Here is a 12473-nt window from a genome sequence, read left to right on the forward strand (position 1 = left end):
ACTGATTAGGTCATAATTATTCATTTTTATCGAATAAACACAAAAAATAATTCAAATGAAATAAAACAATTCATAAACAATTATAGAAATACAAAATCATATAATAATTATCATTACAGAGGTAAAATTAAAGAAAATAAAGAGTGTGTGTGTGTGAGTGTGTGTGTGTTTGTGTGAGTGAGCGTGTGTGTGTTTGTGTGTGTGTATGTGTGTGTGAGTGAGTGTGTGTGTATGTGTGTGTTTGTGTGTGTTCGTGTGTGTGAGTGAGTGGGTGTGAGTGTGTGTGTTTGTGTGTGTGTGTGTGTATGCGTGTGTGTGAGTGAGTGGGTGTGAGTGTGTGTTAGTGTGTGTGTGTGTGTGTGTGTGTGTGTGTGTGTATGCGTGTGTATGCGTGTGTATGTGTGTGTATGTGTGTGTGAGTGAGTGGGTGTGAGTGTGTGTGTTAGTGTGTGTGTGTGTATGCGTGTGTATGCGTGTGTATGTGTGTATGTGTATGTATGTGTGTGTGAGTGAGTGGGTGTGAGTGTGTGTGTATGCGTGTGTATGCGTGTGTATGCGTGTATGTGTATGTATGTGTGTGTGAGTGAGTGGGTGTGAGTGTGTGTGTTAGTGTGTGTGTGTGTGTGTGTGTGTGTGTATGCGTGTGTATGCATGTGTATGCGTGTGTATGTGTGTATGTGTGTGTATGTGTGTGTATGTGTGTGTTTGTGTGTGTGAGTGAGTGGGTGTGAGTGTGTGTGTTAGTGTGTGTGTGTATGCGTGTGTATGCGTGTGTATGTGTGTATGTGTGTGTATGTGTGTGTTTGTGTGTGTGTGTTGTTCCTCACTGACGTTTTGGGCAGTTTGATCCTTTTTAAATTTTCCTCTGCTTTCTCATCTCCCATTCCAACATGGCAACCCAGCGCAAGAAGAGTTCTGTTAGACAGACAGACAACAGACAAAATGTTACACACAGACACACATCTATGAGAGATCAAACACACACACACACACACACACACAGACAGTGTCTTCTCACTCACTTGAGTGTTTCTCCAGACATCGCCAGGTTGTAGTTCCTCTCTGGCTCTGGAAGGCTCTGGAAGTCCACCAGACACGGATGCAGCTTTTTATTATCATCACGGAACTGAAAAAGTTTTTAAACTGATCATAATGAGAATAAACAAAGTGTGAGACCCAAAGACATGAATCTCATCAAAGTGTAGAGATGTTTGTTGTATTTATTTAATACTGTGTATTGTTGTGTATTGTTGTGTTTCAATGTGTATTGTGTGTATAGTTGTATATCGTTTTGTGTACAGTTTGTATAGTTGGTTAGTTTTATAGTTAACATGGAGGAGAGTGACATCTGCTCTCCACTGGTGTCCCACAGGGTTCAGTACTTGGTCCTCTTCTTTTCTCCCTGTATACTCACTCTCTTGGTGAAGTTATTTCCTCACACAGGTTCTCTTACCACTGCTATGCCGATGATACACAACTTATCTTCTCTTTCCCACCCTCAGATACCACAGCTTCTGATCTCAGCATGTCTGGCAGAAATATCATCATGGATGACTTCTCATCAGTTAAAGCTCAATCCTAACAAAACTGACCTGCTGATCATCAGGTGATTCATCCCCAGGTCATGATCTTGTTATATCCCTGCACAACGATCTGATCTCAGGTCTTCAATGACGGGTGAAGACCTACTCCTTCATGAAACACTTTAACTAACACTTTCTCCCCTGTTTGTTGTGTGTGTATTTAAAATGAAGGTGTTTTAGTCTCATGGTATCTTAAGTGTGTAACCCAGTGACCCAGAGTTAATGTGTTTAATGATAGAGACTTAAAGCACTTTTGTACGTCGCTCTGGATAAGAGAGTCTGCTCACTCTCACTCTCTCATTTTCAACCGCTTATCCGAACTACCTCGGGTCACGGGGAGCCTGTGCCTATCTCAGGCGTCATCGGGCATCAAGGCAGGATACACGCTGGATGGAGTGCCAACCCATCACAGGGCACACACACACACACACACTCATTCACTCACACAATCACACACTACGGACAATTTTTCCAGACATGCCAATCAACCTACCATGCATGTCTTTGGACTGGGGGAGGAAACCGGAGTACCCGGAGGAAACCCCCGAGGCACGGGGAGAACATGCAAACTCCACACACACAAGGTGGAGGTGGGAATTGAACCCCCAACCCTGGAGGTGTGAGGTGAACGTGCTAACCACTAAGCCACCGTGAAGAGAGTCTGCTATATACTGTAAATGTATTGTTGTGTGTTGTGTTGTATATTGTTGTATATTGTTGTGTGTTGTGTGTGTTGTGTGTATTGTTGTCATGTCCTCACAGGTCCGTATGTCCAGCCCTGTTCTATGCGAGTTACAGCCCACAGCTCATGACTGTTCTCAGCCAGCTTTTCTCTGATCCGCTCCAGATGTGGAGGAAGAACAATCTGTTTGTGAAAGCAGTCGAGGAGAAAACACACAGATTAATGATGACATACTACACACACACACACACACACACACACACACACACACACACACACACAGTCTATTCTTAATGTTTTCAAAGGAATACCAAGACGTTACCAAGACTCTTCACTAGAAGAATATAAAATAGAATATAGAACAGAAATGAAGAGAAGATATTGTAGCTCCTGTGAGTTTAAACATGGATGAACATTGTGATGAAAACTTCAGGATTTTGTCATTAAAAGAGCACAACAACTAATAATTGTGTATTAGAAGTGTAGAATACCTTAGAACAAAAATATTAAATAATGACAATCACAATAATTTAGAAAATGTGTCTGATTACTGAATTAAATCAGTTCTGTTAATGAACTCAGACTTGTAGAGGTGACTCTTTAAGACCAGCTGTACCTGTACAGTGTCCACAGGATTCGGAGTGAAGGCCGTGTGGGACAGAGACTGTGTTGGACCCAACAGGTTCCTCACATCGTTATTCAAGTCGTTTTTATATTCCTTAATGGGCTCGATACGAAGTCTGTCTTTAGGCAGTACGGCCTCGTAGCACGGCGCGTATCCCGGCGGAGGAACAAACTTAAAGTCTCCATGACGCCCTCCCAGAAGAAACCGGACCCTACATGAACATAAGAAAATGTTTCATCCTAGTAATCATACTTCTAATAATTTGGTCTAAATGGTAATGATGTAATCAGTGTAGTGTTAATGTGAATATGTAAAAATGTAAATGTAAATGTAAATACAGCATAAATGTATTTTCTGATGAAATTCTAATACATTTTTCCTGCTGAAGTTTTTATAAAAACAAATAAAAAAAGTGAAGTATTTAGTATTAAATTGGATCACACTGGAGTTCATTAGAACATGCTGAGGTTCTGTTAGTACATTTTAAGGTTCTAATAAACAAAGCTGAGGTTCTGCCTAATGGCACAAAGCTGTTTTACTTGATTCCAGCAGAGAAGCTAACGACAGGGAAGAAGAGGCCGTCTAGGTTGAAGTTCTCAAACATGCCCTGAACAGGATGCCCGTTAATGCGAAATGAGATACTGGGCACACTTAAGTCCAGACAGCAGCTCACAACATCTTCTGCAGCCAGAATGTGCTGACTGGGCGATGCCACGTGTCGAGGAACACGCCCTGATCCGAGAAACAAAACGCAGAGCGGGACACGGATGAAAAGCATTTTGAGTTTGAGCAGTTTGACTTTTACAGATGTGACAACAAATCTTCTGTAAATTAAATGTAAATAAACACGGATGACTTTAGCTCTCTGGCACCGCTGCCATACAAACGTCTAAACACAGCAACAACTTTTTTCAGGCAAGAAGATTTTGGAACTTATTATTTATACTGTATGACTACAGGTTCCTCACCCGACCACAGACAGAGGCCATCAAAGCCGTAGGAGTAGAGGTCGTCTCCTACACCATTACTGCCCCAACCCTCTCCTCCCCCGGGGTATGGGCTGTAACCCTCGGTCAGTGCCCAGCCCACCCTCAAGTGACCTGCCTGGGCCGTCAAAAACGGCTCCACGTGATCCACGATCAGTTCATAATACCACTTTTTATACTGTGTGGATCCTTCACAGGTCCCGAGGAAGATGTTTGGTCTCATGCTGCAAAAAAAAGAAAGAAACAATATGAAGCATTAACTGTTCCTGTGACTCTAAATCTAATCAACTCAGAACTGTTACATCAGAAATAAAGCTAAAAGCTAACAGCTAAACTACACCACATGAGCTGTAACATACTCTAGGTATAAGAATGTGTTTATTATCCAGTTGTTTCTGTTTAATAATCACCTTGTGACATAATTAATGATTTGTGTTTGGAGCAAAAGGTCACGACGTGGCAGTAGATTCTCTGTGATGAGATTCTGATTAGACCTCACAGCCACACCGTTACACACACACAGAGAGCAAAGTACGTCCAACACCTAGAGAAGAGAGTGGTGATATTAGGTACAGGTTAGATCATCACTGACAGGTGTGAGGTGATATACAGTACCTTGTGATTACGTCCATGTTTGTCCAGCAGAGCAATGATGGACTTGATGTGGTTCTCCTGGATAATGTTTAACACCTCAGGACTTTCGATGAGAATACAGTACAGCACTTCCAGAATGCCTGCAACATGGTTGTGTTTGTGAATTAATCATCAGAAACAGTTGGTGAGACCTGAACACACACAGTAAACAGTAAACAGTTGTTTACCTGATGACGCCTCCAGTCGGTCTAGTTTGCTGACCAGCCAGTCCAGATTGTCACAGAAGAGTGCGCAATTTGCCCTGTTCCCTCTAATCAGAGACGCTACAGAGAACACACATGCTTAATCTGTGTGTGTGTGTGTGTGTGTGTGTGTGTGTGTGTTTAATGTCTCTAGGGACCTAAACTGAGAACGCCCAGTCCTACAGTCCTATATAAACACATGGTATATATCTATAGAAGTCAGAGAAATTACAGAGACATACACAAGAACATTAGGAGAAAACCAGCTGAGATGAACGATGAGCACGAAGACCAGCAGTAACTGAGTACAGAACTCTCCTTTAACTCAGTGTCCTGGATTATAAATAAGAGGCTCTTTGGCTCCCTCTGGTGTCAGGAGACAGTCTAGTAAACTTTCTGGTTTCTCTCTACCACATGGCAAAAGGCTTTACATTGTGTGTGTGTGTGTGTGTGTGTGTGTGTGTGTGTATGTGTGTGTTACCCAGCAGCTCATAGAGCAGGTTTACAATCTCCTTCCAGGACTCAGCTGCCTCCTCTCCAGCAAACTCAGAAAAATGAGCTGCAGTGTTGTAGACGTTTAGACGATCAATGCAGTCCAACACCAGAGTTATCATCCCCTACGCACACACACACACACACACACACACACACACACACACACACACACACACACACACACACACACACTTCCAGTTCCCTCTATGATAAGGCAGTATTGCTCTTGATCATTAGAGTTTAATAATGTGTTCTACTGGTCAGTGTGATGTGTGTGAACATGTGTGTACATGTGTGTACATGTGTGTACATGTGTGTACATGTGTGTACATGTGTGTACACGTGTGTACATGTGTGTACATGTGTGTTCATGTGTGTACACGTGTGTACATGTGTGTTCATGTGTGTACACGTGTGTACATGTGTGTACATGTGTGTAAAATATTTCACCTCTTCCTGAAACAGATTCTGTCGATTTTTGAGAGATCTGAGTTTGCTCTGTTTCTCCTCGTGCTCCAGCTCCTCCTCTGGAGATCTGAAGTAGAAGATCAGATCCTGAAGCGAGAGGACAACAGAATCCAGTGGGAGAGATGATGGTGGTGGAGCGCTGCTTTTATTCTTTCCATTCAGAGAGTCTAAACTTCTGTAAAAGAAAGAGACTGAGAATGAGACACAGAACAAGAGACTAACATCTGCTTTAGAGAAATTAATCTGTTTGATGAAGGATAGGGTTTGGTTTAGCAGGACATTACTGTATGAGACCTGTGACACAGTGTGTGTGTGTGTGTGTGTGTGTGTGTGTGTGTGTGTGTGTGTGTGTGTGTGTGTGTGTGTACTTTATGAACTGAGTGAAGAGTCCAGCAGTGCTGTAGATCATTCTAGCAGCCTGAGACTCTTCAGTCTGTGAGCGAGCAACAGTCAGAGCATCATCCATGTGACCTTCCTGATGAAGAATTGCCTAAAAATAAAAACACAATAAGAACAGATGTAGTAATGCACTCAGGTTTAAAAAGCCAGCTGAATATGTTCATGTTAAAAATTTAAAGAATGTTTATTTGTGGTATTTGAATAGAGTTATGACGTATCTTCATATCCATACAGGTGTCCTAGTTACCTTCCGCTTCACAGGCCCCAGACGAGCAGATTTTGCATCTACAGAGGCGTAGGTGAGCCACAGGCTTGTAGCTACATGTTGTACAAAGCACATGGACTCCCCATACTTTATCTCTGGAGCACCCATCCCTTCTACATCACGCTTCTGAGCCACTTCTGTCTTCTCCTGCTCCATGAACACACACAGACCATCACACAGATAATCACAGATCACACAGATCATCACAGATCACACAGATCATCACAGATCACACAGATCATCACAGATCACAGATCATCACAGATCACACAGATCATCACAGATCACACAGATCACACAGATCATCACAGATCACACAGATCACACAGATCATCACAGATCACACAGATCATCACAGATCATCTGTGTGTGTGTGTGTGTGTGTGTGTGTGTGTGTGTGTGTGTGTGTGTGTGTGTGTGTGTGTGTGTGTGTGTGTGTGTGGATTAAAGATCTTGTCATCAGGGTCTGTCCAGAAGAACTAAACACTGACCTTTGAGGCTCGAAAGCAGAATGCAGAGCTCTTTGTGTTTGCTTTCTCTGGATCCACCACCAACAGTCCTTTTTCATCATCTAAACACAAATATCGACCTGTAGTGATGTGACGCACTCTAAAAGGCTGACCCCATTTAATATGGCCACCACTCCATCTGTGGCCCAAGGAGAAAAAACACAGGGAAAGATTTTATTCATTTCATCATCTGAAATTTATATAATAGATGAAAGAATGCAAAATAAATTAACATTAATTTAAATTAGTCAACATTCATTTAAATAATCCACATTAATTTAAATAAATCTACATTAATCACTGATGTGAACTTACCCAATGCGGAGAGGCTCAAGTCTCCACAGAGATCTTGCATGACTGCACACAGCTCCTCCCTCATAATGGGCATTTCTGAACATTTCACACACACCAATTTTATAATTTACATTAGAGACTCCTGTGTATGTGTGTGTGTGTGTGTGTGTGTGTGTGTGTGTATAACTCACTTGCGCTCATCCCCCTGGTCAGCAGCAGGAATGGCTAAACACTCATCCATGTGTCCATGAAAGAGTCGAAGCACGTATCCTCCAGTTAAATACCCTAATGACAGTGAAACAGAAAAAGACACGTGACAAGTGACAAGATATAAAAAAGGGTTTGGAGTGTAAGAAGTGTCACTAAACAGGTGTGAATATCCTTTAATTCACCTTCAACCAGCTCACATCCACTGGACACTGGGTTGACGTTCCACAGAGTCTGCATGAAGGAGGCGTCCACCATCAGATCTCCACTCGCATAGGACAGATGCTGCAAACACACACGTAATAATCCATACAGCTGTTCTGTACAAACACTTATTCCATCAGAGCTTAAATGTCTATTATTTGTCCTCTCATATCATTTATACGTAGAAACCTTTTAAATGAACTCAGAATCAATTTAAAAACAGTATCATTTTGTTCTGAAACAGGACCAGACTGGTGTCCTAGTGAGCATCTGAACGTCAGTCGAATTTGACTTGAATTTAAAAGCTGAAAAACTAATTGTTTGCTTGTCTGTTAGTTTTTGCTCAAAACAGATCAGATGAATAAATACCAGGTATCTTTCTGATGACACACTGACCAGGATGAGGTCATCACCCACTCTGACCTTCTCACCCTCTGACCTCTGTTTGGAAGCAGGATGGATTGTCCACCAACATGCCTCACCTGCCCCACACACAGCAGCACATCTGTCACCTTCTACACACTAAATGACTGTTAGTTGTATTGTGAATTGTGTTAATTACCTGCCGAATCTTCCTGTAAGCCCACGTCAAAGGCCAGTTTGTCTGTGAGAGACCGTGATGTTGTCAAACAGCTCAGATACTACAGCAGAGCAGAAGGAGACAATTTCATTAAATCCACAAAGTAAGACATTCCATTCTCAGTACAAAACACACGCAGAGCCTGTGATAACGCACACACACACACACACTCCTAAACCAACTGGGTGTTTGTTTAGTGTTTAGTGCTCCATCAACTGGTGTCCAGACATTACAGAGGATGTGAGGCTCACCATGCCCGAGTGTGTGTGTCTGAGCAGGATGGCGTGTCCATACAGCAGCGTCCGATGGCCTCCACCTTGTGAGGACTTTAAAGAAAGGAAAAGCTCATAAGAATCCAGTCAGTGATAAAAACTACAGTATTTATATATTATATAATAAGACACATTATTAATAACACAGTCAGTAAGACTCAGATCAGAAGAAGGGAAAGATAGAACATACCCATTTATCCAAATCCACATCCTAATGAGGGAAAGAACAGAATAAACGTAATTAAACAGAGTGAATATCCAAGCAAGTGTTTATTCTTTAAACCTGAATAAAGTCTGGACCATGAGAATACAATCTAACAGGTGAAAAGTCTCGACGTGTTTCCTGATGAACACAACAACACAACCTTGTGTCTAACATTATATTGGATTAGATTTAGGGTGACGTATGTGTTCACCTCGCTGGTGTGAGAGAGCATCTCCTGTAGAGCTCGTACAGATAACGACTGCTCCAGGATGAAGACGCAAATGGCCAGATCAGGTGGAACATTCTGAACAATAAAAACAATTCTCATATCTCCAGAAAGCACCTGATCAATTATTTATCTACAAACTTCTAGTTCACTGATTTCTCATTTTGAACCATGTATCATTCATTCATTCAGTTACCTGAGCATTAGATGTTGCCTCGAGGAAGCAGAGTCGATTTCCAAAACCCTCACAGGACAAGCAGAGTTTAATCTGTTCCTTCAGTATAGTGGCTGTACACTGCAGCACCACCTGATCCTCCTGTACACACACACGCGAGATGTTGTGAGATGATGAGATGATGTGAGATGATGAGATGATGTGAGATGATGAGATGATGAGATGATGTGAGATGATAAGAGATGATGAGATGATGTGAGATGATGTGAGATGATGTGAGATGATGTGAGATGATGAGATGATGTGAGATGATGAGATGATGTGAGATGATAAGAGATGATATGACGTGAGATGGTGTGAGATGATGTGAGATGATGAGATGATGTGAGATGATGTGATGATGTGAGATGATGAGATGATGAGATGATGTGAGATGATAAGAGATGATGAGATGATGTGAGATGATGTGAGATGATGTGAGATGATGTGAGATGATGAGATGATGTGAGATGATGAGATGATGAGATGATGTGAGATGATAAGAGATGATATGACGTGAGATGGTGTGAGATGATGTGAGATGATGAGATGATGTGAGATGATGTGATGATGTGAGATGATGAGATGATGAGATGATGTGAGATGATAAGAGATGATGAGATGATGTGAGATGATGAGATGATGAGATGATGTGAGATGATAAGAGATGATATGACGTGAGATGGTGTGAGATGATGTGAGATGATGAGATGATGTGAGATGATGTGAGATGATGAGATGATGTGATGATGTGATGGTGTGAGATGATGTGAGATGATAAGAGATGAGATGATGTGAGATGATGAGATGATGTGAGATGATGAGATGATGAGATGATGTGAGATGATGAGATGATGAGATGATGAGATGATGTGAGATGATAAGAGATGAGATGATGTGAGATGATGTGATGATGAGATGATGTGATGATGTGATGGTATGAGATGATGTGAGATGAGATGATGTGAGATGATGAGATGATATGAGATGATGTGATGGTGTGAGATGAGATGATGTGAGATGATGTGATGATGTGAGATGATGTGAGATGATAAGAGATGAGATGATGTGAGATGATGTGAGATGATGTGAGATGATGTGATGATGTGATGATGTGATGGTGTGAGATGATGAGATGATGTGAGATGATGAGATCATGTGAGATGACATGAGATGACATGAAATGATGAGATGATGTGAGATGATGTGATGTCATGGCAGTGATTTACAGATGGATGGTAGTCATCAGACCATGAATGTTCCTGTGATGATGATCTGAGTCTAGAGATACATCCAGCTCCTGCACTGTAATATTGATTGTTGATGTTTAAGGTTGACTCGGAGCTCCACCGTGTTCTCAGTGTGACTCCATAACCACCACATTAACCACAATCAAAGCTCCCAATAACACACTGCACTGTATCTCCATGAACACTGTCATTAAATCACTACAGCGTGTCATACGGTGTTTAAATAGACACAGCTGTGTGTGAGAGTCGCTAATCCGTCCTGTCAGAGTAAATATAGAGCTGAGAAAGAGTCACTTTAAACCACTGTTGAGTCTCAGAGCTCCAGGTCCCATCATCAGCACTGTTCACTCCACCAACAGTAGAACATCTCCAAGGTCTACAGCCAATTAAAGGGGAAATGAGTTCTTTATTCTCCAACGTATTTAATTTTGCTTTGACAATCAAACCAGACTTTAGTGGAACTTATAAACATCAACCTGATCATCAACCTGATCGTCAACCTGATCGTCAACCTGATCATCAACCTGATCATCAAAACTGATCATTTTTATACATTTATACAAAAAAAAAAAAAGACAAAGCCATTTTGGTATCAGGGTCATAAATCACAGCTCACAGACCTGTGTGTGTGTGTGTGTGTGTGTGTGTGTGTGTGTGTGTGTGTGTGTGTGTTTGTGTGTGCGTATGTGTGTGTGCGTGTGTGTGTGTTTGTGTGTATGTATGTGTGTATGTGTGTGTGCGTGTGTGTGTGTGTATGTGTGTATGTATGTGTGTGTGTGTGTTTGTGTGTATGTATGTGTGCGTATGTGTGTATGTGTGTGTATGTGTGTTTGTGTGTATGTATGTGTGTGTTTGTGTGTGCGTGTGTGTGTATGTATGTGTGCGTATGTGTGTATGTGTGTGCGTGTGTGTGTGTGTTTGTGTGTATGTATGTGTGTATGTGTGTGTGCGTATGTGTTTGTGTGTATGTATGTGTGTGTTTGTGTGTGCGTATGTGTGTGTGCGTGTGTGTGTGTGTTTGTGTGTATGTATGTGTGTATGCGTGTGTGTGTATGTATGTGTGCGTGTGTGTGTGTTTGTGTGTATGTATGTGTGCGTATGTGTGTATGTGTGTGCGTGCGTGTGTGTGTTTCTCAGACCCATTATAAATAGATAACAATGCCACACACCTGTTGTTGTCAGTCTGCACCACTGAAGGAAACATGATCCAACTGACTGTTATATTTATCATGACTATATAAGAATAAATATACTGCTGTATATGTTACTGCTGCTGAAGCTTCATGCATTAGATTAGATTAGATTAGATTAGATTAGATTAGATGTCTATTCAGTAATAATGATATGATCTCCGTCCTCAGGTCAGCATTCTCCTGCTCACACGTTCCTGAGGTCTTTATCCTGAGTTCTTCCAAACGAAGCCCAAAAGCAGTAACAGAGATTTAAATGATGGTGTGTTGAGCCTCAGGATGTGAGGAGTAACTGGTCATCAGGACATGTTTACACACCTCACTAAATAAAACACCAGGAGACCTCGATGATCTTACTCCTCACACTCCTCACTTTCCTCACACTCTTTTCTAAGCTTCATCACTGAAACAGAAGTAAGTTCAGGATTTTACCCCATACGGTGTTGTATCGGGCCACATGGGGCAGCTACCTGCTACTGAACCTTTTTGGAGAAGCAAATCCTGTTAAAACTCAGGACTCTGTTTAATCAGTGACTTTAATCTGAACCGTACTCACCGTCCGTACAAACTGAATCTCTTCATCTCCTTCCCCACCTTCAGCCATGGTGTCTTCCCTTTATCACTCACACACTGTCTCACACACTCCTCACTGCTCCTCACACACTGTCTCACACACTCCTCACTGCACAAGCCTGCATTCTGTGTTGGACATTCTTTAGCTACAGTTCAGAGAGGGACCTTCTCTTTTTTTGTCCACAAGCAGTGGGTGGATCACACACACACACACACACACACACACACACACACACACACACACACACACACACCTGCTACATGCGACTGAGTTCTCGTCCTGATTAAACAGAAACTTTCTCTGATCGTCTCTCAACTTTTGATTAATAACAAAAAGAAAAAGGAGAAAACAGATAACTGGAACAAACATTTTTATTAAGAACACAGAATATTACAGTAAAATAAAAGGC

At 41.8% G+C, this 12473-nt stretch overlaps 1 protein-coding gene across 1 annotated transcript in view; it reads right to left on the minus strand.

Moving 5' to 3' along the window:
• The window catches only part of ryr1a (ryanodine receptor 1a (skeletal)), a 60491-nt gene extending 48351 nt beyond the window's left edge, over nt 1-12140 (minus strand). The window contains exons 1-24 of the mRNA XM_060895335.1: nt 12047-12140; nt 9033-9152; nt 8822-8914; nt 8596-8616; nt 8385-8459; nt 8116-8194; nt 7923-8035; nt 7535-7634; nt 7334-7427; nt 7164-7238; nt 6831-6987; nt 6322-6486; nt 6044-6165; nt 5658-5850; nt 5194-5329; nt 4698-4793; nt 4492-4610; nt 4287-4420; nt 3859-4100; nt 3430-3622; nt 2882-3101; nt 2344-2448; nt 1023-1126; nt 832-915 (exon numbers count right to left, since the gene is read on the minus strand). Of these exons, the coding sequence (XP_060751318.1) occupies nt 832-915; nt 1023-1126; nt 2344-2448; nt 2882-3101; nt 3430-3622; nt 3859-4100; nt 4287-4420; nt 4492-4610; nt 4698-4793; nt 5194-5329; nt 5658-5850; nt 6044-6165; nt 6322-6486; nt 6831-6987; nt 7164-7238; nt 7334-7427; nt 7535-7634; nt 7923-8035; nt 8116-8194; nt 8385-8459; nt 8596-8616; nt 8822-8914; nt 9033-9152; nt 12047-12094 (2888 nt within the window). The 5' untranslated portion in view covers nt 12095-12140. The remainder of the gene's footprint in view (nt 1-831; nt 916-1022; nt 1127-2343; nt 2449-2881; nt 3102-3429; nt 3623-3858; nt 4101-4286; nt 4421-4491; nt 4611-4697; nt 4794-5193; nt 5330-5657; nt 5851-6043; nt 6166-6321; nt 6487-6830; nt 6988-7163; nt 7239-7333; nt 7428-7534; nt 7635-7922; nt 8036-8115; nt 8195-8384; nt 8460-8595; nt 8617-8821; nt 8915-9032; nt 9153-12046) is intronic.
• Between the last annotated feature and the right edge of the window lie 333 nt (nt 12141-12473).

Source organism: Tachysurus vachellii, chromosome 20 (genome assembly GCF_030014155.1).
Source record: "Tachysurus vachellii isolate PV-2020 chromosome 20, HZAU_Pvac_v1, whole genome shotgun sequence".
NCBI lineage: Eukaryota > Metazoa > Chordata > Actinopteri > Siluriformes > Bagridae > Tachysurus > Tachysurus vachellii.